This window comes from Podarcis vaucheri (assembly GCF_965113315.1).
Source record: "Podarcis vaucheri genome assembly, chromosome: 1".
NCBI lineage: Eukaryota > Metazoa > Chordata > Lepidosauria > Squamata > Lacertidae > Podarcis > Podarcis vaucheri.
In genome coordinates, this window is record NC_138759.1 from 82,882,958 (window position 1) to 82,910,446 (window position 27,489).

The following is a 27,489-nucleotide window of genomic DNA, read 5'->3' on the forward strand; positions in this document are numbered from 1 at the left end:
ATCTGTTCATACACTGATAGTCCCAATAGGAATTTCACCTGAATTTTTGTGAATGCAAAGATAAAAGAAAGCCATAGAACTGGTGAGGCAAGGTAATCTGGATTTAGATTTTCAGGAACAGTTGGCAGAGATTAATCTGTAAAGAAGATTTCCCCCCACCCCAGCACCCAAAGACTGGATGTTAGGAGCTCTCTTGCATCAAAAGTAACACAATACACTTATCCAAAGTGTTGGAGAGTAATTAACCTGTCAAGATGGAACAGCTTTCATTCTGCAGTCACATTAGGGTGATTTAAGGGCTTGCCGATAGAAAGGTCGGCGGTTCGAATCCCCGCGGCGGGGTGCGCTCCCGCTGTTCGGTCCCAGCGCCTGCCCACCTAGCAGTTCGAAAGCACCCCCGGGGGCAAGTAGATAAATAGGTACCGCTTACCAGCGGGAAGGTAAACGGCGTTCCGTGTGCGGCTCTGGCTCGCCGGAGCAGCGTTGTCACGCTGGCCACGTGACCCGGAAGTGTCTTCGGACAGCGCTGGCCCCCGGCCAATAGATGTGAGATGGGCGCACAAACCCCAGAGTCTGTCAAGACTGGCCCGTTCGGGCAGGGGTACCTTTACCTTTACCTTGAAGGTGCACTGGCGTCAGGGTGGACAGCCAGCTGTGGAAATCCTGGAATACCTGGTGCTGCTGGAAAGTTTGTATAGTCGCCCAAGATAGAAATTCATAGTGAAGTAGCTGGGGATTGGAGAGAAGAGAATATATTGGTCTTCCTATTGCCAACTTAGATTTATAGATCATATTCAGTCTAGCCAGCTTCCCAGTTACAGTCCTGTCAATTCAAAAGGAATGGGCCAAATTCCATATGGCTGACTGCCAGTTCAATCTAGAGCAACAAAAGTTGGGTGGAAAGAAAAGAAAAAGCTGGTTGCCAATTTTGAGTTCAAAAAACCAAGTAAAATTACGAATATATATAGCAACATGCTTTCTTTTTGTAATGTTCTGTTGTCTGTTAGCACTGTTGTAGTGTGGAAGGCTACACTAGGGTGGCGCTGTGGGTAAAACCTCAGTGCCTAGGACTTGCCGATTGTATGGTCGGCAGTTCGAATCCCTGCGGCGGGGTGAGCTCCCGTCGTTCGGTCCCAGCTCCTGACCACATAGCAGTTCGAAAGCACCCCTAAGTGCAAGTAGATAAATAGGTACCGCTTTATAGCGGGAAGGTAACGGCGTTTCCATGCGCTGCGCTGGTGCTGGCTCGCCAGAGCAGCTTTGTCACGCTGGCCACGTGACCCGGAAGTGTCTCCGGACAGCGCTGGCTCCCAGCCTCTTAAGCAAGATGAGCACGCAACCCTAGAGTCGGTCACGACTGACCCGTACGGGCAGGGGTACCTTTACCTTTACCTAGTGTGGAAGGCTTTCAGTTACCTTGTGATGATTATTCATTACCTTGTGATGATCTTGCTTTCAGTTATTTTATTTTATTTTTTGTACCAGAGATGGCTCTTGGAAAACAAAGACTTTGTGTACAGAATAACTAGCTTTTGCAAAACTCTCATTTTCCATATCTTTTGGACTATATCTCTAATCATACCCAGCCAGCATAGCTATGTGGCTGGGGTTGATGAAGAAGAAGAAGAGTTTGGATTTGATATCCCGCTTTATCACTACCCTAAGGAGTCTCAAAGCGGCTAACAATCTCCTTTCCCTTCCTCCCCCACAACAAACACTCTGTGAGGAGAGTGGGGCTGAGAGACTTCAGAGAAGTGTGACTGGCCCAAGGTCACCCAGCAGTTGCATGTGGAGGAGCGGAGACACGAACCCAGTTCCCCAGATTGTAAGACTACCGCTCTTAACCACTAGACCACATTGGCTCCGGTTGATGGGAGTAGTAGCCCCAAAATTCTGGAGGGTGCCAGGTTTGCAAAGGTTGGAGGAGACAGGTTGGAGAGGCAACTTCTGGTGCTCCTATGTAACACAAAATGGCAACGTAGAGACTGTACACTTAGGCGCAAGTCCACTGAACACAATGAGGTGAGTAAAAGACTGAACTGCCTATCAATGAAAATCCAAGGCTACTATTCTGTAGACACTATTGCACCCAAATCTCAGTTTATTTCAGTGGAACTGAGATGGAGTTCTGTGTATGCCTCACTGTAATGAATGGGTGTTGCTTGGTAGCAGGGCTCAGTGAATTGCCACCCAAGTCCAGAATATTAGGTCTGGGTTTTATCTTCATTTTCCAGATTTGCTTAACCAATTCCATCTTTCACATTGCAGGGGAGTCCTATACACACTGTTTGGGAATCAGCCTCAGTGAACTCAGGAGGACTAGCTTCCAAATGGTGAGCATGTGTAGGGTTTGACCGTCATGTCGCTATACACCCAACATTTACATCTCCCTCCCGTGTAGTGCTAAATGTTTTTGGATCACTGCATTGTATGTTTACTCTCAGCATTTGTATTATTTGGATCGGCAAACAGCATCAGCGAGACAGGTGGAGAATGAAAGAAAGCAGTACTTGATGGCTGGCTCTTTCCATGCTTTGGCACTTGGGCCGGAAGGCTTTACAGCTTGACAGGTGCCACTCAGTGAGATGGACTGGAAAAAAGCAGACATTAGCCCTGAGGCTGGAATGAAGGCTGTCACTTTGTTAGATGAAGGAGGGGGAAATTGCCCTTTCACACCTATGAGCCTTAGGGAACGCTAGCACTCGAATGGGTAGCCACCTAGTGGTGGGAAATCGACACTGCCTGCAGAAGTGACTGCACGGACAGACACGGAGACCTATGAAGTTGGGTGGGGCTTATTTGCATATTTTGCTGCAGGGGTGTTTGAGAAGCAAAGCTGCAAGCGGTGCAGTTAGGCTTTATCAGACTATAGACTTTATCAGCGGAAGACAGATGGGGAATCTACTGGCAGATCTCTGGGTGATTAGCAGTAGATAAGCAAGGGTTGTTGACTCACAACTGTTTTAACGCTAGGGACACAACAAAAAAGTCCCCTCCCCTCAACTTCCCGTTTCAAAATTAGCTAAAGAAAGCTTGACGGGAAACCAGGAGTGAAATTCTGTGTGGCAGGATTGTGAGCTGAGCTCAGATACTGCAAAATGAATCCCTGAATGGAGGATGGGCTGAGCCTGTTCCTTAATTCTATGTTTTCCCCTATCCCAAGCCAGAATTTCACTCTAATTGATGGGTCTCAGGATTCTAGGAAAAACAAAGCGGGGCCCCTGCAGCCTGAAATCTGCTCACCCTTAGACTTTATGGTCACCCACACAGTGTCTTTGGATGGCAGTGTGCATTCACTTCAAAATGTGCCCTGCCAGCCCTGCTGCATTTGGGACCCTTCTGCTGAGTGGAGCCCTGGGCTTCTGCCCCAAAGTCCTGCCCTGATAGAATCAGTGATAGGGTGGCAGCCTTCGTTTCTCTACCACAATCCAGTGAGAGCACAGAGCAGAGTTGCCTTAACGCCATGCAAAATTTTGTTGACTTTTGGCCGTGTATTTCTTATTTAGTTAGTTCTCAACATTGTACAGATAAAAATTGTACATTAACAAATGACAACAACATATCCCAATAGTCATTCCCTCCCTCCCTCCTAAATGGAATGAGGCAGTATTTTTAATGAAAGATGGTTCCTGAGGGTCATTCTAGTCAACCCACTGCAATGCAGGAATCTCAACTAGATCATACATGACTAAATCATACATGACAGATGGCCATCTAACCTCTGTTTAGAAACCTCAGACGATGCCACACTGTAGGATTATCAGCTGACCAGGTCATGAAGGAGGGCCAAGTTTCTATAAAGTCATTTGTGTCTTGTTCCCAGAGCTTTCATGTGTTTAGTAGGCTTTTCAGTTACTGCTATTGTCCATACTTCCATTTCTACAGAGAGAGATGTAGATTTTCCATATTTTTCTAGAATTTGGCTCACTTTCTGTGATTGTACAAAGTTCCTTAAATGAAGCAACAGGTGTGGTTAAGCCACTTCATCCTACTCACAAGGTGCTTGGCCAACACTTCTGCCTTGAATTTCTTTCGGGGGTGGGGTGGGTATTCAAAGAATGAACCAACTGGAAGCAGCTGCAATATCAGCAGGAAGCAGAATTATTTGATAAGACCAGTTTTACTCAGAGAACACTTGATGTTGTTATCCTCAGAGGAACACAGTAATCCTGTGCACACATGTAGAGGGCACGGCAGAGGCAAAGATGAGGGACTTTCCTTCTTTTTCATAAATCAAGCCCTAAAGGACTAGTTTCCCACCCCAGTAGTAGGTAGTTGCACAGCTTAAGCTGCTAATGGTTGCAAACCAGGGACTCTGTCAGCGAGGCTGTCCTATCAGGGCTTGCTGGAGCATCAAAAGATGCTATGAGTGCCCTGCTTGAAGAAATTAGACCCATATTGAGATTGTGGCAAAGAATTCCTGGCTCAATTTATTATTTACAGTTACTGGGCCAAGAAAGGACAACAGTTAGTTGCTCTCCCTCCCGGCAGGGCCTCACCCTTATGATGGGAACTGGTATATATTAATTATAATCAATCTTCTAGATACCCACATGTGTGGGTTAAGAAAGAAAAATGGCTGCTGCAAGGCTTTGCAGTCTCTCCAGTGGCAGAAAGTGACCTATCAGAATTTAATTCCCATCATTAAGCAGTTTAGTGAAGTGTAACAACATAGTCTATTAAACCTTATTTATTCTCTTCAGCTGCATGAAGCAGCTGACCCCCTTTTACACCTTTTTCAATTAACAGACCACAGATTACAAAGTAAGTTTAAAAGTATTTACTTACAGTTTCTATGTCTCAAACATACCGTTTTCCTTATGAGTAGCAATAAAATAATGCAGGTGAAATACAGTAAAAATATGGGAGTTAAGTTGAGGCACGTCTTCTCTATGGCTTGCAGCAAAGAGAGAGGAAGAGGAAACAGGCTTTATTCCTTCCTCTCAGGAGAAAAGGGGATGTGACCTCACTGAGCCAACTCTAGCAATTACAACTCTCTGGTCCTTAACCCCTTCGAATACTAACTAGCAAATATGCATTGTTCAGTTTGACTGCTAAAATCACCCATAATCCTTCCCCTCAGGGTTTCCGACTCAGGCCTCTGTTTCCTCTTATGCCTCAGAACTGGGCTACTTTCCTGGCCTACTCAGCTCTTTTTTGATCCTTCTCCTCCTCTTTCCAGAGCTTACCCCTAGCTCTAGTCTAGCTAGCTTCTGCTTCAGTGCTTCTGCTCCAGATACCCCACTCCTGGGAATATGAAGCCACCAGTCACTTCCACACTACCTATGACTGATCCCCACCACTGGCTGCCGACACACCATATATATGACTTCCCATAAAGAATCCTGCGAACTGTAGTTTGTTAAGGGTGCTGGGAATTATTTGAAGGAAGCCATGTGCTTTAAATATGTGGTGTGTATGCAGTCTAAAAGTAGCAGCCACCTTCCCAGCCCCTACCTCCTTTCCATTCCTGTCTCACTCCACTCGCTCTTTCTTGGACTCTTCCTCTTCCTTCACAATCCCCAGCTTCTCTCCTTCCTATTTTTCCTTGCAGTCTTTGTGTCATGATTGCTTTCTTGCAGCCGCCCTCAAGTGATATTGCTGTGCTCCAGCCCATCCCAGATCCAAGCTGTCAACAGGCCAAGTGATCAAACTTGAACCTGTTGAGCCTCATTCATGCTAAAGCATCTCTTCTCAGAAGTAAGTCCCATTGAATTCAGCGAAGTTACCCCCAGATAAGTGGGTTTTGGAATGCAACCCAAGTCTCTGCACCACCACTTTGCTGACACACATTCTTGTTTTGCGGCCCTGGAATGACCACGTGGACCTCTTGAGTCAGGAGGCATGCGAAGTAAACATTCAGCATTGTTCTTACTTTGACTGCAACCTCACTTGTTTGAGCCCCTTTTCCCATCAAAGACTATTGTACACATAATAACCTGGCTATCATTTGCAAGAGAGTAAGACATGCATTAATCAAAGTCTTAGTAATAGACTCCTCATGTAACAGTTCTCATAATATTAGGGCGAACTGATTCTTCATCATTTTAGGATATCCGCACTTTACGGTTTTATTTTGTTTCAACAGGCTTTTACCTAGGTTGCTGGTGTTTTTTCACCAGCCTTTTCTAAACAATGCATTAAATTGCAAGTTTATTATTGCACACGGCCCTGAAATCTATTTGGATGACAGGCACCTTAAAGCTTTAATAAATAAACATTGCTGGCATCAGGGTAAGCAAGACACCCTCTGTACAATATAAGTTTGAACAAACCTCAGCTTCCTCCCCACAAGAGCTCACCTTCATGGGTTAAGTTAATTAGCGTAAGCAATAAACATTTCCCAGCACTTTTTGGAACTTAGAAACACCATAGACCCACAACAGAAAATACCTATTTTTAAGTCTTAATATATGATGCAAATGGATGCTATTAACATTTCTTAGATTTAACATACCTTAGAGCTTGCCTTCTTCATTGCAGTTGCATCTATTAATGGCTGCCAGTTATCTTGTGTAATCAGCCACGATCCATGTCTCCTTTCCTTTTTGTTCCCAGCTGATAAAAGAAAAATGTTTCTCTGCCCCTAGATGTATGACCTTCAACTTTGATTCCATTGAATTTAAGCCTGTTTTTATTACACCAGTTCTTCATAAGGTTATCCTGTTCATCCTGCAGAACTTCCTGCTGCTGTTAGCCACCGTTTTTCACCCTGGCTGCATCCTTAGGTCATCATGGGTTAATTATCTTGACATCTGCTTTGTGCATGCAGGTGCTAAAGGACTTTGATATCCAGAACAAATTACAGCATTTTAATGTTTCACACAAGGAGCCTCGTGTGACTGATCCTTGCAAATGACATTGGATGGTGAAAATAATGTTATGGGTTGCAAAGCAGCGCAAATTATGTGTATTTCGGAAGAGCTGTGTGGAGAGTCTGGGGTAAAATGTAGTATAATTTGGCTTTTGCAAGGTGTGTGGGAGTGAAGCCAGTTTATAAAATGTGGTGAAAAGAATGGTGCACTGATTTTCTTACCAATAGTTTAATGAAAGGTTCCCACAAAAAAGACTCATGCACCAGCTATGTGAGCAGGCACCACATGGAGGGTAAAGACTGGGCAAGCTATTCATTTGCCTTCCCCATTTAAACAAGACTGTTTTCTCATAGCCCCAGGGAAGCAAGTAAGATCAATTGGCAAACAAACTTCTATTAAGTGCACTTGCTGGAAATGTTTATACGTTGTTCCTGAAAAATACTGAGTTTGCTGAAACTCCAGCCCAGTGTTTAACAACTCGTGTTATATTAAATGCTCTGTGTGCGCATGTTTGGGCACCTGCTGTGTGTAGCAGAACCTAGCCTGCTCCAGTCCTTCCTGCCTGCCACCCATTTATTGGCATATGGCAAACCTATTTGAGGAAGGAAAGCAGATCATCTGGTTTCAAGCCAGCACAAAAATAAAATATCTGCAGAAAGGGCACCAAATGCTTGTTCCAAACCAGACTGGAAACACAAGATGAAAGAAAGACCTCTACAGTGTGTATGTTTACTTCTAAGAAAAGAGCTTATCTCAGTCCATCCTAGTCCACTTTCTATCATTTAACTCCCCCCACCCCCCGACAATGTGAGCTTCTAGGCTGCTTCTATTTGGGGGTGGATTAAAATGTGTTTTAGTGCTCGTGTGCAGTAAACACACTTTGCCCCCTGCCACCATATATAGACTTTTGTGGTAAGGAGAGTGATGGGAAAATTCACTGGAAAGTGTAGCATAACACTTGCTTGATGCAGCACTGCCTAACCTCCTTGCAAATCGGAATGAATGCTCACTAAGCCATTTTGGGGTGTGCAATGTACTTGACCATTTATCTCATTGTATCCTTGCAACAACCTTTATGGATTCGGTTAGTCAGAGAGCTAGTTAGTTAGATAGTGCCTTGGCTGCAACTTCCAGAGGACCAGCTGACTTACTCTGTCACACAGAAATCCATTTCTGGTTTGTCCCCCACAGCTTTCTTCATTTCAGCAGTAACATTTTTGGAATATGTGTCATTTTTTTGCCATTATTTAGCAGTTGGGAGTCAGAGATCATTGCCAATCTACCTTTGGCCCACCACTGACCTAAAAGAACCAAATATACAATGTGCAGCTTTTAGGACCTGAAAGAAAAAACACTATATTTCACATTTATCTGTCATGGAAATCCTATGTAGTGCTAATTAAAAAAATCCAACCTCAGAAAGACAGAACATTCTTTATGTATGCTACAACAGCAGCAAGAATACTCATCGCAAAGTATTGGAAGACACAAGATCTACCCACCTTGGAAGAATGGCAGATGAAGGTGATAGACTATATGGGACTAGCAGAAATGACTGGCAGAATCCGAGACCAGGGAAAAGAGACGGCAGAAGAAGATTGGAAGAAATTCAAGAACTATCTTAAGAAATATTGTAAAATTAATGAATCTTAGAATGATGTGGTTTAAAAATTAAATGGAGTACAGCTGTAAAGATTAAGTTAAAAGAAAAGAAAGGATGACAATTAGATAAAATTAAGGGTGAGGATTTGCTGAACTAAATTTCTGAAATGGGAATGCAGAAAGGGGAGGTATGAGGAGGTCGGTGAAGTAAGTTTTAAGAAAATAAGTTTTTGAAATTATACTTGTCTTTCTTTTGTATTTTTTGTCTGTGGTTGTGTGTATTGTTATGTCTGTTATAATTTGTAAAACCCTAATAAATATTTATTTTTTAAAAAACAACCCAACCTCATTCTCTGATTGTGGATCCTTATGCAACCAACACAGCATCACCCCCCACAAGAAGCAAGATATTAGCAGGCTTGGGCAAACCTTAAAGTTTGCAGAGGTACAAAAATGTATGGAAACAAAACTAAGGGGATCTCAACGAGGATTGAGCATATCCAGTGGGGTTAGGCTCCAGCTTGAGAAAGACACATACTTACTTGGGAGAAAGTCCCTACTGACTTCAATGGGTTTCCCTTGCAGTTAATGTGCACAGAACTGGGCTATAAAGCTATGTACACATAAGTGGTTTGAAACACAGTAAGTTCATTTCCTGCACCCCATGTTTCAAGTTGCATTCTTACATTTCTGTACAAACCCGAGAGTGGGCAGAGATGCCTTCACCATTTCCTGATTTGTTTCCCTGCATTAGATCCCAATTTACTGAAGCTATCATCTGCACATGTGCAACAACTGCCTGAAATATACACACCTCAGCTTAACCGCAGCTTCCATTTTCAAGTCGGGTGGAAGCTGGTTTGAAGGAAAGCATGTGAAACAGGAGTATTTCTAAATAAACTATATAATAGATATGGAATGTGGCTAACGTCATGTGTGCTCGACTTCAAACACCAGCAGCAGGAGTACGCTGGAGTCAGAGTACATGGTAATGTGTACACAGCCTCAGCCTATGGAGATAAGAGGGACTGATTTTTGAATAAATATACACAGGACTGGGCTACATACGTACAGTCCTACATACAGGTTCCTTAACTTGAATTGACTTCAGTAGCTTGCATTGACTTTAAACAGATCCACTGTGTGCAGAATTGCAGCCCAAGGGTCCATTCAGACTAGCAGTCTTGTCAGATCTCATTTTAGCTATGTCTTTCACTGCCTCCCCTGCTGTTTCTTGGTACACAGGGCTTTCACCTCCCGGAACCACACAACTAATGGTTTCCCTATGAAAATAATTTGTGCATTTGCACCCATGCTTGCCCACAAACCATCATAAATTTGATGCAGTGTGGTCAGAAATAAAACGAGTGGTGAGGGGAAGTAGCCAGATTCCAGGGACAAAAAGATGTCATGGTAAAGTGAAAAGAAATTAGGATAATACTGGTCCTAAATTAGGTGTATGGTAGTAGAGCAAATTCAGTGGATGTGTCTGTGTTTCATAAAACGGCTCCAGCAGTGGAGGGTGGGTGGGGAAATGGCCAAAGAAAGACACAATATACTTTTTTCTGGAGTAGGGGTTACCAGACTGTGGATGACCAGTGGCCTGTGAGCTTCATGCAGATGGTCCACAATGTGTCAGTGGATTTGTGGTTGAAGGCAGGAGATGGCGCATTCCAGCCGCTCTATGGAGTTCAAAATGTAAAACAATAAAATACAATATGTATAAGAAATAAAAGAAGCAATTAAAATACAATTAACATCATCCAGCATCCAGCACAGGTGCATTATAATTGCTACAACAGGCAGAAAAAAAATCATTAAGTGGTCTGCCAAGACCCTCAGCAATTTTCAAGTTTTTCAGGAGGAGGAAACTTTTGAAGACCATCTGCTCTGCATCATGTAGCTTTTGGCCCAATTTCATCCCTGTGGAGGGGAGTCTGGAGTGGCAGGAGAGGAAAGGGTGGGAAATTGGGGGGATGGGGATGACAACCAAAATGGATGGAGCAATGGAAGAAGTGGAAATATCAAGGATAACTGAAGAGATATCTGTCCCACCCTGAACAGCTCACCAGGCAGGGAAGAAGAAAGAGTGAGAGAATGGGGGGGAAAGGGAATGGTAGCCCTGTTTATTTCAGATTCTGGGCATGCCCACATGCCACCACCAGTATTTGGCCACTGAGATATAATAATATCCAGTTCCCCAGGGGAAATTCTAGTCCTGGATGGTAAAAACATTATGTACACCTCTTTTTAACACAAAACCTTTCTTATGAAAAGCATGGATGGCTAAACAGTGACTGATTGCAGGATGTGGAGCTGACTGTGACTCATGTGATTATTATTAATTACTGTTTACACAGTGATCAAATCACAAGTTCACATACATTATTTCAGTGCTCTTTTGCTCACTCTGTCAAGTAATCAGTATTGTTATCCCAGTCTCAGGCTGGCAGCATTGGTGGGGCTGCGACTGACAAACAGTGTCTTGTTTAAGGCCACCAGGTGAGTTTTCCGTGGGATAAGCTGGCATGTGAACTGAGCACTAAACGTCCAAGGATACTTGAAATGTGAACCAAGGATCAAAAGGTTAGAGATAAAAGTTTGCAACCTCAGCCAAATGGATCGAAGACAAATTGAAATAAGAGGACTTACTTCCAAACAGAAAGTTCAGAATGGATTGAAACAGAAGTACCAAGGGAATATGGGGGTAAGTCCCCAGTCCTCAAGGCCGCCTTCTCTGCTATGTCGGCTCTCATGGCATTGTACTTTTAACTTGCATGTCAGTTTGTATAGGATGTAGGGCCTGCAGACTGGGTTTCCTTTTGGTTTTGACCGTTTGTTCCCCACCCCCATCCACCCCACTCGAAATGCCTTTGGCGAATGTCAAAGCAGTAGTAAAAGAGAGAGGAAGCTGCGTGTGTGTTTCTTTGCTCTAGGAATGGTGGCACTGTGTTCAATGCTAACCCAACAGAGAGCGCTAGAATTCATCCATCCACATCAAGGCGCGAAAATCCAGTCCTGGTCTTGACCGAGATTCCGCCAGCCAAAGAAACCTGCTCTTATTATGAAGTCTGGGAGACGGTGCTTTCTCTTAATTTACTAGAAGAATAAAACAAAAACAAACCCTGAACTGGAGCTGCGTGCGCACTGGAGCAGATTATCGGCTCAAAAGCGAGCTCGCGTTTCCAGTGCGCGTTTCAGCCGCTTAAGCGCAGGGGGAGGGGAGGCTCGATCGGGAATCCACGTCCACAGGAGTGGATCCACCCTAGGTTAGGGCGTGAAATGGAAATGCAAACCTCCCGGGGAGCAACATGTTCTGGGTGCGCAGAGAACTAGGCGTGTGTCGGGTGTGTGTGTGTGTGGATGAAACTTGATCACAACTATCTTTGAAGGTCGGCCACTGTGTGTGTGGCGTGGACCAGAGGAGAAAGTGGATCTTACCGCTTCCTGGAGCAGCTTTTTCTGGACAGGATGCGACCCATTTTTGGTGTCAACTCCTCTAGAAATGGACGATCGAGACGTATTAGACCTGGATTCTACCACCCCTGGTGGGCCGGACTCTCCCCGAGCCACGTTTCCTAGCGCAGTCGAGTCACCCCACTCTCGCTTCCGAGGAAGCTCCCACCCTTTTCTTTGCTGGAGGCGTGTATGCGTGCAGAACACCTGCTCCGAGGCGGATTTAGCATGCTACTGGTTTACAGAACACCCTCACCCAGCCCCTTCCAGTGTAGCAGCAGAAACAAGCCCCCCCCCCAACCCTTTTTCTTCCCTTCTTTTAATCTAAGTGCTTTTCGTATGTGCCATCGGGTGAGCGGGGAGCACGACGGCATCGGAGGAGGACGCGCACGCAATCGAAAGGAGCATCCGTCTCTCGCGCCGCTTGCTGTGGCTTGCCGCTGCTCCGCGCTGCGCCTTGCCAGCCGCCCGCCTTGCAATTCCCTCTCCCACCAGCAGCAAGCAGCAAGTGGACGCGAGTTGAGGGGAGGCGAGCGCAAGACGCGCGCGCCATCAGCCTCGCAGGCTCGTGGCGCGCGCGAGACGGAGAGCGCGCGCGCGCACACACACACCACACACACATCGAGGGGAGGGGAAGGGCTCCGGAGGCTTGGCATGTTCCTGTGTGGACGAGAATCAGTCCGCGAGCCCAGGAGCGGGAGGGCGAGCCCCTGCCACTAAGGCGCCTCCCTCCCTCGCTCCATTCATTCGCCTGCTCTCCTCATGCCGGCGGCTCCCGCTCTTTCGCCGCCCGTCGCCTGGGACTCCAACCTGTTTGTGGAGGTCACTCTTGGGCCGCCAGCAGCCTGTGGCTTCTTCCCTCCGCCGCCTCCTTGCAGCGTCTGATGGTCTTTGCTCCGGGGAGGCGAGTCGGAGCTGGGCAGTGAGCGAGGAGGAAGCATCAGCAGCAGCAGCCCCGTCGCCCTCGCACGATCTGGGACTTACAAGCCAGGCAGCCATCCCCGCCCCATCTCTCACACCCACCGGCCCCGGAGGGATTTACTTTGTCAGGAGGAGCCCGCGGGGCTGACGCGCCGCCGAGAAGATGTACCTAGACCCTGAGGCGGCCAAAGGTAAGCGCGGAGGAGCCCCCTCTCCCTCGCACGTCGGTGGGGGCAAAGAGGACCGCCGCCGCCTGCCTTGTGCAGGCAGCACCGAGCGCTTGCTCCGGGTTGCGAGTGGGCAGAACCGCCGTCTTTGTGTGAGCGCCTATGTGTCTCTGTGTGTGAAAGAGGCGGAGGTCGCGGCGCTGCTCCGCGCACCTGAAGAAGGAGGAGGAGGAGGAGAAAGGAAGGCGAAGAATGCCCGCGGCTGATTGGGCGGGGAAACGGGGGGAGGGGGGTCGGCACCTCGCAAGGAGGCAAAGCGGGAGGGGGGCAGGAACGTGTTAGCAGCTGCGGCTCCGGAGGGCGGTGGCGGGAAGCGAGTCCTGAGGCGGCGAGGTCTCTGGTCCGAGGAGCTGAGGGAGGCTGCGCGGGGACTGACAGGGCGCAGCGGGGCTTTTTGGCGGGCGCAGCCTTGAGGGGAACTTCCCGTGAGAACCCCGAGGTCGCCGCCTGCTCTTCGGGCACTCTAAGGGGAGGAGGAACCAGCCCCACGGCTGGCGTCGCTTCCGGGGACTTGGGGCGCCTGAGGGGAGCGGGAGGGGGATTCGAGGTGGGACCCTCGAAGGCTGAGCTTGGCCGAAGCTGCCCCCGCTCTCTGCTCGCTTTCCTTCGACGCCTTGCGCCTTTTCTTCTCCGCCCCCCACCCCACAACTTAATTCCTGCTACCCTCCGCCTCTTGCTCCCTTCTTCCGGTCTTCCTTGGACTTCGCGGAGTTTCCCAGTTGCCTCTAGTTCTCCCCCAAAAGTCACTCTCGGGTCGCCGCTTCTCTTCTTCGCCATGAGTCACGAGCCGCTCCCCTCGGAGCCGCCGCGACCGACGAGGCACCTGCTGTTCCTGCAAGAGAATGCCCTGCAACCTGACCGAAACCGCGGCCCACCGGCTTCCCGGCCGGGCGGGATGAGAGGAGGCTCGCCTGCCTCCCAGACACACACGCGCGCGGGCTTCTCTGGCCGGCAGCGGCAGCTCCTTCCTTCCATCAACACGTTTGCTGTCGCCCGTGAACACTTGCTTTTCTGGAGGGAATGTAGCCGGAGTGGTTTGTTTTGCTGATCTAACGCGGTAAACAGGCAGCTTTCCTGAGCACAGTGTGCACAAATGCGCGCAGCACATACTATATATATCTCTCTCTCTCGCATTTTATATTCTGGAATTGCTACCAAATCAGCTTCTGGCCCTGTACTCACAATAGATGATACAATCCCGCAGGGACATGTGGCATCAAGACTGTGGAAAGCCTACACTTTCTCTGTTGCCTTGTGTGTAGAGAAAAACTGCAGTTCATGTGTATGGGGAGGGTGTGTGTCTTGCCTTCAAGTGACAGCCTTGAATAAGCTCCTTGTGGATGTGGCATTGCCTTCAGAACCCCGGTGCTAGATCAGGCGATGATTTATTAGGATCCAGGAAGATGCCGGACCTGGAATAGTTATTTTCTTCCCCTTCCTAAGCCTGTATGATCATGTTAATGCACTGGCCTGATTTCTGAGAACGTGACAAGCAACCACTTACATACATAGAAGCCTAAGGTTTATGCGAGCAAGCAAGAAACCTAATTTAACTTGTGAAAGCAGCATTTATTGTCCCATTCAATTTAATGGAAGTCTCCCACAGTGTGGCCAGAATCTACTTCTCCAGAGGATCTCACTGTGACTTAAAAGAAGCTTACGTATTTCTTACCTCCTCTGTGTAGTGGCCGAAGCCTGTGTATCTGATACGCTCAGGTGGACAGATATGCCTGCATGATATAGTAGGTAGAATGTGAGACTGGGTCTAGGGGTCCCTGGTTCAACCCCTGCCTGCCACCCACAGAGCTCACTTGCTGTGCCAGTCTTGGGCCAATCCGCCTACTCTGCCTCACAGATGGGGGAAAAATGGAGGTGGAGGGTGAGCCAGATATGCCGCCTTCTTGGCACATCAGAGAAAAGGAAGGATGCAGATGCAATAATAGGTTGCCAGCAGCTATAGGTGGGATGCCCATGTGCCAGGGGAGTACACCTCTGAATACCAGGTGCTTGGAACAAATGGGAGGGATGTTGATCATAAGTTTCCCAGATACATCCAATTCGGATGGGGAACCTGTGGCCCTCCTGATATTGTTGGACTCCAACTGCCATCAACCCCAGCCGGCATGGCCAATGGTCAGGGATGATGGGAACTGTAGTCCAGCAACATGGGGGGTGGGGGGTGGCAAAGGTTCCCCATTTCTGATCTCTATTGGAAAACATTGCTGGGCTAGATGAGCCCACAAGGCTCCTCTTATGCTCTAATTTAAAAGTTATACTCAATGGTGAGCCTTAGTGATATCCTGTGACAAACATTACCAGGAGCTAATTGTACAGTACTGCATTTGTAATCATAGAATCATAGAGTTGGAAGAGACCACAAGGGCCATCGAGTCCAACCCCCTGCCAAGCAGGAAACACCATCAGAGCACTCCTGACATATGGTTGTCAAGCCTCTGCTTAAAGACCTCCAAAGGAGGAGACTCCACCACACTCCTTGGCAGCAAATTCCACTCTCGAACAGGTCTTACTGTCAGGAAGTTCTTCCTAATGTTTAGGTGGAATCTTCTTTCTTGTAGTTTGGATCCATTGCTCCGTGTCCGCTTCTCTGGAGCAGCAGAAAACAACCTTGCTCCCTCCTCTATGTGACATCCTTTTATATATTTGAACATGGCTATCATATCACCCCTTAACCTCCTCTTCTCCAGGCTAAACATGCCCAGCTCCCTTAACCGTTCCTCATAAGGCATCGTTTCCAGGCCTTTGACCATTTTGGTTGCCCTCCTCTGGACATGTTCCAGTTTGTCAGTGTCCTTCTTGAACTGTGGTGCCCAGAACTGGACACAGTACTCCAGGTGACGTCTGACCAGAGCAGAATACAGTGGCACTATTACTTCCCTTGATCTAGATGCTATACTCCTATTGATGCAGCCCAGAATCCTATTGATGCAGCCCAGAATGTTCTCTCTCTCTTAGTATTTTGAAAGTTGCTGTCTTATTTCTTTCACTTTTGTACAAGTGCAGGTAGGAAGAACACATGGCATCCATCCTCTACCACATTCACTGTTAATGCCATTAATGCATGCAATCCTCCATTCCAAACAGCTGTATTATTTTCAGCTCAGCTTTCGTAGGCCTCTAAATCCACTTTCCTCTCGTATTAGAAAATAGAAAAGCCAAGATTGCACGCAGTGCTTCAAGAAAGCATGAAAGTCCACTAAAGAACAGTACCATCAGAATATTTTTCACATTCACCATCCTATTGTCACTAGTTTATTTTTCACAGCTGTACTGTAATCTACAGTACATGAAGCAGAGATGTATATTAAGCTGCCTACTCCTGTTCATGTTTCTTTGCTGAGATACTCCCATTACTGCAGATCGTGGCACTTAAATTCTTGGTGAGTAGATACTTTATTACAGAGGCAGTGTGATGTAGTGGTTAGAGCACTGGTAAGACCTAGGTTCAAATTAGCTCTCACGCCATGAACTTTACAAAGTGACTCTTGGCCAGTCACACTCTTTCAGCCTGACCAACCATTATGGGGTTGCTGTGAGGATAAAACTGGGGAGCAGGGGGGAATCGTATACACTTTCTTGAGCTCCTGGCAGGAAGGGCAAGATATAAATGTAATAAATAAATGATAAAGGGCACCTCTATTATGTGGATTGGGAAAGTTTTGTGCTCTGATAAAGTCACACTCCAGCACTATTCCAGACTTTCATTGCTCCACACCCGTCCACTTTCTTTCTGTTTAGCCCCATCAAATGAATTAGCCTGATGAACTGTCTCATTCCCCTCTGCTTGCATTTCTGTTATCTTTTTTGAACCCCGCTGCATTAATGAGAGTTTGCCCTTACCCTGCCCCCACCAGTGACCACTTACAAAGGGAGGACACTGCCGTAGCTATTCCACAGCACCAACAAGCACCGTACAATAATTTCTTAGCATGGCTGTCCCTCTCTCTTCATTTATGACCTTGGTTGAAATGCATGGGCAGCTATTCCTTATTAAGAGTCAAGACATTGACCAGACGTGGAGGCCTGGCAAAGGAATTGCTGTGTTGGGTTAAGCCCATAACGCAGTTCTCAGCATTCCATCTACTCACAGCAGCCAGCCAGGTACCTCCAGGGAGGCTCGTGTGCATTACGTTTGTTCGTCCTCAGCATTTGGTTGTCAACACATATGCTGCTTTTGAAAGCTGAGATCACTTCTACATCCTAACTGACATACACTTACCCAATTTTTTTTAAAAGGCTTTATGTTGGCAGTTTCTGCGACTTCCCCACATCTCATTGACGCACGTCTTCCTTTCCTCTACCAGCATCCTACTAATAGAGCAGCAACAGATGAATGCAACCCCCCCACAATCTGGCACACCTCCAGAATCTCCTGCACCTCCTATTGGCTAAGTAATAACACTATCCTAAGTGTTCCTGCACTTAGTTTTAAAGGAGTGCCATAAAAGCGCCCTTCATGCCAGGATATTCATCAGACCTAATTGGGACTATTGAGGGGTCCTACTCTGTGGCTCTGTGGGGCAGGACTGCAGCTCAGGGGTAGAGCATCTGCTTTGCATGAAGGTCTTGGGTTCAACCCACAGTTTCTGCTTGAAACACGGGTGAGCTGCTGCCAGTTAGTGTAGACAATACTGAGGTAGATGGACTACTGGTCTGACTGGGTATGAGGCAGGTTCCTGTGCTTAAACTCCAGAGCATCTTCACTCTGTGTGCATTTTGCTGTATTCCATGACCATGTTGTGCAAACATTCCCAATGTGATCATTCTTTGCTACATCCTTGTGGCTATTTGTGAAGTTCCAGAGCTTACTCTATGTGAAATGGCACTTTGGTCCTAAGCATGCTTATTGCTTAGGAATGTCCTCCTAGGTATGCTTAGGGGTCACAGTGGAAGTGGGTGAAAATTAAGATCAAACCGTCTTCACAAACATGGTACAAGACTGTATGTATGATGTGATCTGAATAAAAGGAATCATCTGAAACATCCTGTCAATAATAACGGCTAAATCAGAAGCCTGTAGGCTGACCAGTCCTATTCAGTGAGACCCCCAACTGGTCTTTGGAGGAAATACAATGTAATTGGTGTATACAGTGGTACCTCGGGTTACAGACGCTTCAGGTTACAGACTCCACTAACCCAGAAATAGTACCTTGGGTTAAGAACTTTGCTTCAGGATGAGAACAGAAATCGTGCTCTGGCGGCGCGGTGGCAGCGGGAGGCCCCATTAGCTAAAGTTGTACCTCAGGTTAAGAACAGTTTCAGGTTAAGAATGGACCTCCGGAACGAATTAAGTTCTTAACCCGAGGTACCACTGTACAGGAGAGGAGGATAAGCATTTGCCTAGAGAAATATGGTCGATGTGGCATATGCAGCATGAGAATTCAAGATTACTATGTTGTGGTGTGTTCTGAAAAGCAACAAAATAGGGTTCTGGCTCTGAAAGAATTTGAATCTTCAGTTTGTGAAGATTCAATGTGAAACAAAATGATGATCCAATTCCTCCTCAAAAGGGGGTGGAGGGCTTGAGCGAAGTGCTGTTGTAGCAGGAGTTTGCTAACCCTGTGTCTCTTTGGAAAGTTTGACTCCAGTTCCCATCAGCCTCAGCCAGCATAGCTAATGGTCAGGGACGGTGGATGTTCTAATTTGAGGAGTCACAGGTTCCCCACACCTGCACTATATCAATAAAACAGCAACAAACTTACTTGTGGGCGGCATGAAAGTGGGTCTATGATAGTTCAGAAAAAAGATGTGAAAGAAGTGTGATTTAGAAAGGATTTTAAAGGAGGAGTTGTTTCTCAATAGTTTTGAAAGGAGACAGCTAGGAAGCTCCATTCAAAGAAAGCATAAAAGGGGGTAGAGCTAAAAGGAGATTAACATGCCTGAAGAAAAAAGCCAGTGTGTGTGTGTAGAAAGTGTTAAAATGTGGAGAGTGGGAGCTTGAAGCACATACCATTTAGTTAAAACCCCTCTTTCAGTTTCTGAGACCCCACAAAACAAATGGTTAGAAAAAGTGAAGATGGTAGTGGCATGATTTAACATTGTTCAAAAGGCTTCTTCTTCAAATGGTGTCACTTTGGTGCCTGTGTGGTTTATAAACTGATTAGGTCTCCCCTGGATAAAAGGCACTTTGCTGTGTGATGCATTGTTAATTATGATTAAAGAAAAAACCAAAGTTTAATACAGATACCAGCAGTAAGGGGAAAGATGAAGTTAAACGAGAGGTAAAGGCTAGAGTGTAAAGAAGCTTTTTCAGATATTCTGTGTGATTGAATCAAGAAGGGCTATCCCCAAAGGACCTTTTTGGAGAACAAGAAAAGCAGGGAAGGAGACATCTGAACATAAGTTGCCATTAGGCAAACCATTGGATGCTTTCTAAAGTGGTTTCAACATGGCCATGCCAAGTTGCAAAGTGGGCTGGAGACAACAGGTTTAGATGACTGGTTTGCCTTCACCACTGGGTTATGCGGGCTCCAAAAAAGCAGTTAACTATTGCCCCCAAAGTTATGATTACTGTTTATTATAGACTTACTCACATCGAATGAGAACTTCTTCCATACAACTGAAAACACTGCTCTGCAAGAGCAGCACTTATTAGAAAGGCTTGAAATAAAAGCCACTTCCCAGCGGAAGGCAGATTATGCGTTTTCAAATAGTAACTTCCCATGTTGGGTGTGTAACCACTTTGGTTTTTCAGTCCTTTGTGCTACCCTTCAGAGAAGTGAGGGGAAATTGATCACTCCTGACTTCCCCATAATCTTTTATCAGGTGCCAAAGCCTGGTCAAACACTTCTCTGCTAAGCAGGGTGACACTAATGACCAACTTCCCAAGTAGTTATATGCAGTATGTGGTAAATTACAGAAGTGTTTTCTGTATTCATCATTGAACTGCCCTGATTGTGTGGACAAAAATGTGGTTAAAGGGCAGGCAATGTCTTCGTGGATCTTGAGGCTGCAGGGACAGAGGTGTGTGTATTAAGGCTGAATAAGAAGTGGGCTCGCACTGCGCAACACACACTCTTAGAAGAGGGATAGGCCTGTGGCAGATTGAGCGAATATCAGCTACAGTGGTACCTCGGGTCACATACACTTCAGGTTACATAGGCTTCAGGTTACAGACTCTGCTAACCCAGAAATAGTACCTCGGGTTAAGAACTTTGCTTCAGGGTGAGAACAGAAATTGTGCGGTGGTGGCGCGGCAGCAGCGGGAAGCCCCATTAGCTAAAGTGGTACCTCAGGTTAAGAACAGTTTCAGGTTAAGAACGGACCTCCAGAACGAATTAAGTATCTAACCAGAGGTACCACTGTATTATTACTACTACTACTATTATTATTATTATTAGGACAGTGTATGATGGGCCTTATTGTTGCGCTAGCTGCAGAAAATGATGAGGGAGGGGAAAACGACTGCAAAATGGCATCTTGTGGTATGCCTGATCCTGCTCAAAGGTGCAGACAATGGGAGTCTGAGGCTCCTACCTCCAAGGGGAAGAGACACCCCCTCTTTTTCACCCCGCTTTTGCTTTCAGTTCAGTGAACTTCCTTTTACTACCGGGGCTAAGAGAGTCTGTGGCCATTCCTTGCCAAGGCCACCCTCCTGCTACTTCAAGGGATTGCTGATGGGCTCCAGGAAGGGAAGAGTCAGACCCTGTTCCCCATGTGGCAAAGCCCCGTGTGCCCAGAGAGTCTGGCGCTTCCTCGCGAGCCTCTGGGCTCTGCCCTCTCGCTCTGCTTGCTCGCCCTTCGCGGCCTCAAGAGTTGTCTGAGAAGCCCTCGCTCGGCAGCCGAAGAGCAATACCTCCTCAGGAGGAGAGAAATAAATGAGCACGGCGGCGCCTTCAGGATGTGCGCCTCTTTCCCTCTCGGTCTTCGGGTTGAAGAAAAGGCACGAGTTCTTGATGAGCAAGTGTCGAGGGACTTCGAAGCGAGAGGCTGGGGAGGAAGGCGACGCCTGAAGGCTCGGAGTTGGGCTGGTTAAACATGAGATGAAACAATATCCAAAGGGTTGAGGAAAGAGAGAGAGCCGCTGCTGGGCTTGCGCGGCACACGCTCCCTCTCCCGGTGGCGCTGCTTCACTCGTGGGCAAAATTACCCGGAGGCGGAGCCTGCGGTGCAGGCGCGGAATGATCGGCCTTGCCGAGCCACACGCCCTCTACCCTCCCAGCAGCCGCGGCCAACGTGCTCTCTTAGCGGCGGCGGCCCATAGCCTTCTCTCCCCCCCCCCGGGCGTGTGGACGCACAAACACGGTTGCTCAAAACTGGCTTCCGAGTGACCCCAGCGCTAAAAGCCCTCGCCGCCTTTTGCTACACACTCCCTCCCTCTGCTTCCTAGTTAAATCCGGATCTCTTTCGTGCTGTTATGTAGAGCTGGTGATGGCGGACCTCAGATCTCGCTCTCCCGCTACGCCCCCTTGCTATTGTTACTCCCCGCTTTCCAATTCCTGGCTGCTAAACTCAGCGCCTTGCTCCGCCCCATTGATCTCCGCCTTATCACCACGTTCGGTCTGGGCTCGACCTCCCCCCCCCTCGCTTCTCTGAACTAACCGAAGCAAGAGAAAAAGACATTTGCAGGCAGGAATCCTTTTGCCTGGAGCCGGGCAGGAGGAGGCCCCTCGCCTGCACCCGGATATTCCTGGGTAGAACTGTTGCATCACGGAGAGTGCCGCCTTTCCCCTTCTCGTCCCTCGTCTAGATCCCGCCCACTGGCTGTAAAATTCCTCCGATGCTGCTGCTGTCAGGTGCTCACTGTCTCCCGGAATAGCTCTCGCGGCGTGGCTCCCCGCCCATTTGCCCCCTCTCCAGCCCGTGCAGCAGGTGAGGTCAGCCTGACAAATTTAAACTCGAGGACGGAGCTGCAGGACGAAGCTCCCACGGCCTCATCCCACCTGGCGCTCAAGCTGCTAAGAGAGAAGCAAAGCGACCAGAGAAAGGAAGACAGATGCTGATAATATTGCTGCCACCCCTCAAGCCCCAAGGGGTTCGGCTACGATATCTTACGATGTATTTAACAGCAAAAGAGGGTGTGTGTTTTTTTGGTGGGTTGGTATAAATGCAGGCAAGAAAGTTGCCCCTGAGGGTTTGTATTTTAAAAGCAGCAAGCTAGAAGGCGAATGACCAGCTTTGTGAACATCTACTCCGTACGTTAAAAAACAAACTAACATGAAATCTCCACGTTCTCCCTGCTAGTGAGAGATGCCTGGCCATTGTTGGGGAAAGGAGATGCTGGACTCAATGGGCTGCTGTTCAGATCCAGCAGGGCTCCTTCCTTAAGGTCTTAAGATAAGGATGGTGGGGTCAGTTTAAGACATGTGCTAGGAATCTATAGTCCCCATATATGAATGGCTTCAAACATGGTGAGGAGGCCATAGGTGAGAATGTGGGAATGGTAAGGAAGGTAGGAAAGAATATATTGCTTTTATATTATCCCTCCTCACTCACACTAGTGAGTAAACAGCTGGGCCTATTCCCTTTGCAATTTATTGGAAGCAAGTTGATGATTCATTAGAATCCTTTAATTAAGCAATCCAGTCTGGCTTGTCCAGTCTGGATTGTTCCTGGTAAGTTTCCCCTTTATTGCCCTCTTAAAATAACAATAACACAGCACAGTCTTCTTTAAAAGTAAGAATAAAGTTTTACTCGCATTCAGTTCACAGCAGTAATCTGAAGGCAGTCTTTATCTTGTGGTTACAGTGAAAAGGAGTCTGAGCTACAGCTCAGACTTCCTTCCTGTGTTCTCCATCCTATCTGAAGGTGTAGCCATGTGCTGGCTAAGAGTCAGGAGAGTCCAAGACTTTGAGTAACAGAGTAAGAGTCGAAGAGAGAGATGGTTGCGTGACCAGCCCTTTTTATCCGGTCAGCTAGGGTCATGCCCATCTACCTGGCCACACACAGGGGGAGGAAGCTCCAGAGCAGGTATGACAGGAAGTCCTCCCTGTCTGGAGCCACATTCCCCTGTGTGTCCATTCTAGGCAATAGGAAAATGTTGTACTTGACTGCTCTAGTAATAATACAGAATCCCACAGAATCACAACTGGCTTGTACTTTATGCCTGCCCTCCTGTCTGTCTCATGTAGAATAGGATTTTTGTGTCCCCACCCCCTTAGAAATTCTATAATCAGTCTTGCACCAACATCTCTTGTCCCAGTTCAGAGTCAGAAGAAGCTGCACACCATTCTGAAGACATGTTTCAAAATATAGGCCTGCTACTTTGATTAAGTTGGGCAAGAGACAGAAGGCCTCAAATGAAATCTACAAGCACTATTCCCTGTCTTCCTCTGCAGCCACCCAGTTTGAACCAAGTCATGCCCTTGTAGTCTTCTAAAAACAATTTATAAGGGGCTGACAAAACACATAAGCAAAGTATTGCTCCTTTATCAATATGCCCCCATAACTCGAGCACCAGTGCTTCACCAAGCGTGTTGCTCAGGTATGTGCAGAAAATCCAGGATCGCTAGAGAATCTTCACCTCTTACCATGGACCATCTTGTGTGTTTCTCTAATAAAGGCATAAACTGGTACATATACAACAGAGTTGCAATCGGGTGGAGAGTAACTAGAGACATTAAAGCATTTGTGCAATATTGGCGGTGGGGTGGGCATGGACAGACCTGAGGCCTTCCTGATGCTGTTGGACTCCCAACTTTCAGCAAGAAGGAAATCATAATGCAGTGCAAGGAAAGCAGTTTACCAGCCTATTGGGTGCTGCTCATACCAACATAAAAATGGGTGATGGGTCTGATGTGGAGCTGTGAGAACCAGATTCAGCTCACTTTGGGTGACTTTGAGCAGAGCTGCTATATATGCTGATTGCCTCATGTAAGGAAGATACATGTATGATGTAACACTGTCGCCTGTGAGCCAGGTGCTCCCCAGCCAAGCTGTTCAACAGTTGGAACACCCACATACACTATGACATCATTGCATCCAAAGACTTTGGCTGTGTAAAGTCTGTCTCCCCCTCTCTATCTGAAGAACATAGCAAGTGTCCTACTGGGTAATGAGAGCTCACACTGGAAGTTGTGTGTAAGGCAGAGGTGACTGTCAGGTTTGATATGAAGGAATGGGCCGCAAACATTAAGATGGGGCTAGAGAGAAATTGTGGGCTGCTGACTGGCTATCCCTCTTGTATGAAGAATAGTTCAGGTGTTTCCTCTTCTATGGGTACATAGGCTGACCAGCTAATACACATATTTTCATGCCTACAATGGAAAAACTGCCAACTCAAATATTATTAAACAATTATCACAATATGAACTTCAATTTTGGACTATATATATCAATATATCTCCCAGCCCTGCACAGAGATTGTCTCCACATTAAGTAAAGTAACAGATGAAATGTTTCCTGCAGCCTAAGTAGGTTGCAAGCTTAAATAACATTTAAAAAAATGTTTGAATGTGCTATAGAAACAATTAACCATCATCTCAGGGTTAAGCTTAATAAATTTACTGCCGTGCTATGTTTTAAAGCCCTATAGGAATCAGGGCAACTAACAGCAGCCTCCACCCAGGCTGTCCTTATCTTTGTCACAGCTTCTACCTAAGTCTCTGTGACTCTCCTTAAACTCAGCCCCATATCTGCCAACTTTAAAAAAGCATGAGTCAGATTACTTCAAACCGTGAGATTTAGATTTATGTCACACACGTCCCCTTTTTTAAAAGATAAATGAGGTTCTATTTTTTCCTTGGTTTATGACCATGGCACATGCTGCAGGCATGTTCTCTTTGTAACTATGAAAAGTGGATTTTTTCCCTTTTAAAAATGTAAGATTCTCATCCCTCAGTTCCAGGATCTCAAAGGTTCTGAAACCTCACGACTCTGCATGTAAAATGGGAAGAGTCAGAATACTATGTCTGTGGTGGAAAAGTACTGTGCCAAAATACGTTTGGAGAGACTTGGGTTAGGTCATCCTTGCTTCAGAGGTGAGGATGCTAGGCAGAGGATCAGTGGCAGTGTTTGTGCCATGGGGGTGTTTATTTGATGCATGAGTGCCTCAGCTTTTCTGCAAGGAGCTCAGGGTGGTGTACATGAGCTTCTCCCTCATTATATCATCACGTGATTGTAGTTTAAGCTGAAAGTTGGTGATTGGGCCAGGGTCAACCTGTGAACTTGGGTGAGCAAAGATTTAAACCTGGGTCTCCCTAGTCCACAAACCAGCAGTCTGCATGCTACATTGCAGGACAGGATGCTTGTTCCCTTGCTGGTTTCATTTTTCCTAAAGTGATGAATCTGCTGTCTAACCTCATGCCGTCACGTATCATGGTGGCATCTGAGCAACCTTTCACCCCATTCCATCTGTTTCCTCTTTGTCCTGATTTATCCTCTTTTCGTTTCTTCCTCTCTGTGCTTTCCTGAGAGTCCTATCTGTGATCAGCATGTTCAGGTTTGCAGGAAGCAGGACAGACGGGTACCCAGGTGAGATTGCCACTGATAATGCAGAATAAGAAGGATGTGAGACAGGAGGGAGAGGTGACCTTGTGTTAAGTTAATCAAGTCTGAGTGGAAAGTGGCCAATCGCGTAAGAGCAGATAAAGCAGGGCTAGTGGAGGAGTCTGAGGAGATGATGGAATAGACATGAAAATGTCTATTCCACCCAGTTGTTTTGTTTTATTTTTACAGCAGCTACATCTGAGTTGGAGTATTATTGGTTTTCATTACTGCATGATATGATTCTGTTGCAAGGGAAGGCATTTCCAAAAACTGAAGGTGCTCACTTACCAATAGTAATAAATATTTATACACACGCAGTACAACTTAATTACCATGGATGCCATTTCACTAGTTAGTTAAGCTAATTCTAGAGCAATTATTTCCGTCCATATGCAGAAGCAGAAAATACTCTGAAAAGCTGCAACCCTGCTCCTAGTTACACACATGTAATTCTGATTGAAACTGGTGGAACATGATGAAGGTGCGAAGGGCTGCAGACTAAGGGTTTGCACTAGTGGCAGGAATAAAGTATCAAAAGAACTCTTTCAGTGCCACCGAGGATCTTGTGTCAGAAATGTAGAGAGAAGGTATGCTAGTAGTACACATTCTATTTTTCTTAGTCCAGCTGGTACTGAACAATCATTAGTTTACAGAGCATGGAAACCAATCTTTGGGATCAGGGATAGAGAATCATATCAGAGGTTCAGAAGAGGTTTGCTAGGAAGAGATGGTTGGCCTTGCTGCTTATATAGGAGAGTGGAGAACTGTATCCAATTAACGTTATGAGCATATGGAAATTATATTCATTCATTGTGAAGAGCAGACATGGGAAAAAAAATCCCATTGTGTTGTTGTCAAGACACCTAAAGTTTGATGACCTAGGTGAGAAGAAGCAGAGTCACAAGGCATGGCAATTACTCTGAAGCAGTGTTCTTAAAACCCTCATAACTGAGCTGTATAGAACCTTGATTTTGTGTTGGCACAATGGTATGCAGATGTCCTGCATGTGACAATGAGTGTGATCTGAGAGAGGTAGGCCAAGCTATGCTCCAAGCTCTTTCTGGGGACACACATGGAACGAAGTATAGACCTTATGAGATTCATTCATTCATTTTACATTTATATCCTGCCTTTCCATGAAAGGCAAACTCAATGCGGCTTTACAAAATAGACATTTAGAACATAAAACAAGTTAAAATGCCACCACCATCATAAAAATACACAAATTCGCAGCGGTAACAGCATCATAAAACACATTCAGCAAGCAGCAAATAAAACACATAGTCAGAGACTCTGAGTAAAAAATGCCCACAGGAATAGAATTGGTCTTAATAGCTCATTTAAGAAAAGGCAAAGAGTGTGTTTATGTCAGAGACACCTCTTTTGAGGAAGCTATTCCATCTCTTAGACACTGCAACTGAAACGAGGTCTCTCTTTCATTCCAGTCAACTGTTTTCATTGGCAAAGGGGCCCCTGGAAGCTGAACACAGATCAGATCACATGACAGGATATGATGTTTGAGGAACCCCTGCTCTCCCAGACCAAAGGCAACACTTTGAATTGAGCTCAGAGTTGAATTTTGGCATACTTGGACTGCCTTCAAGAGTAGCCCCGCATAGCATGCATTGCAGTAGTCCAACCAGGCTGTGGCATGAATGAACAAGGCTAGATCTAATTTCTCCAGAAAAGGACACAGCTGGCAAGTCAGTTGTAGTTGGGTATCAGCCACTACTAGCCATGATGGCTGTGCTTTGCCCCCACAGTGGAAGGTTGTAATGCTTCCCACAGGCATCCAATTGGCCACAGTGAAAACAGAAGGCTAGACTAGATAGGCCACAGGCTCTTATGTTATTATGAAAAATGCAATCTTTCCCACCACTTCAAGTTGTGCATCCATAAACACACTTAGATCCAGGAGTTCCTTCCACTCCCCAAGCTGTAAATGTTTTGCTTCAGGGGGAGTGCAACTCCACCCAATGCTGCCTGAACATCACTTCTAAGATAATCAGGACCACCAGCCAGCT

The 27,489-nt window shown here is 46.5% G+C and overlaps 1 protein-coding gene and 1 long non-coding RNA gene across 3 annotated transcripts in view; one reads left to right on the forward strand and one right to left on the reverse strand.

Moving 5' to 3' along the window:
• Nucleotides 1–619: 619 nt before the first annotated feature.
• On the reverse strand, nucleotides 620–8,870 carry LOC309536846. The gene is made up of 3 exons (XR_014221727.1): nucleotides 8,763–8,870; nucleotides 4,789–8,229; nucleotides 620–729 (listed from the first exon to the last, which is right to left on the reverse strand). It is a non-coding gene; the product is annotated as an uncharacterized lncRNA (long non-coding RNA).
• A 3,635-nt stretch (nucleotides 8,871–12,505) lies between these two features.
• Nucleotides 12,506–27,489, forward strand: part of SYT7 (synaptotagmin 7) — a 232,915-nt gene continuing 217,931 nt past the window's right edge. The window contains exon 1 of one of the 2 annotated variants that reach the window (XM_082220936.1): nucleotides 12,506–12,985. In XM_082220936.1, the coding sequence (XP_082077062.1) occupies nucleotides 12,958–12,985 (28 nt within the window). In that variant the 5' untranslated portion in view covers nucleotides 12,506–12,957. The remainder of the gene's footprint in view (nucleotides 12,986–27,489) is intronic. The other variant, XM_082220939.1, reaches the window with a different exon arrangement.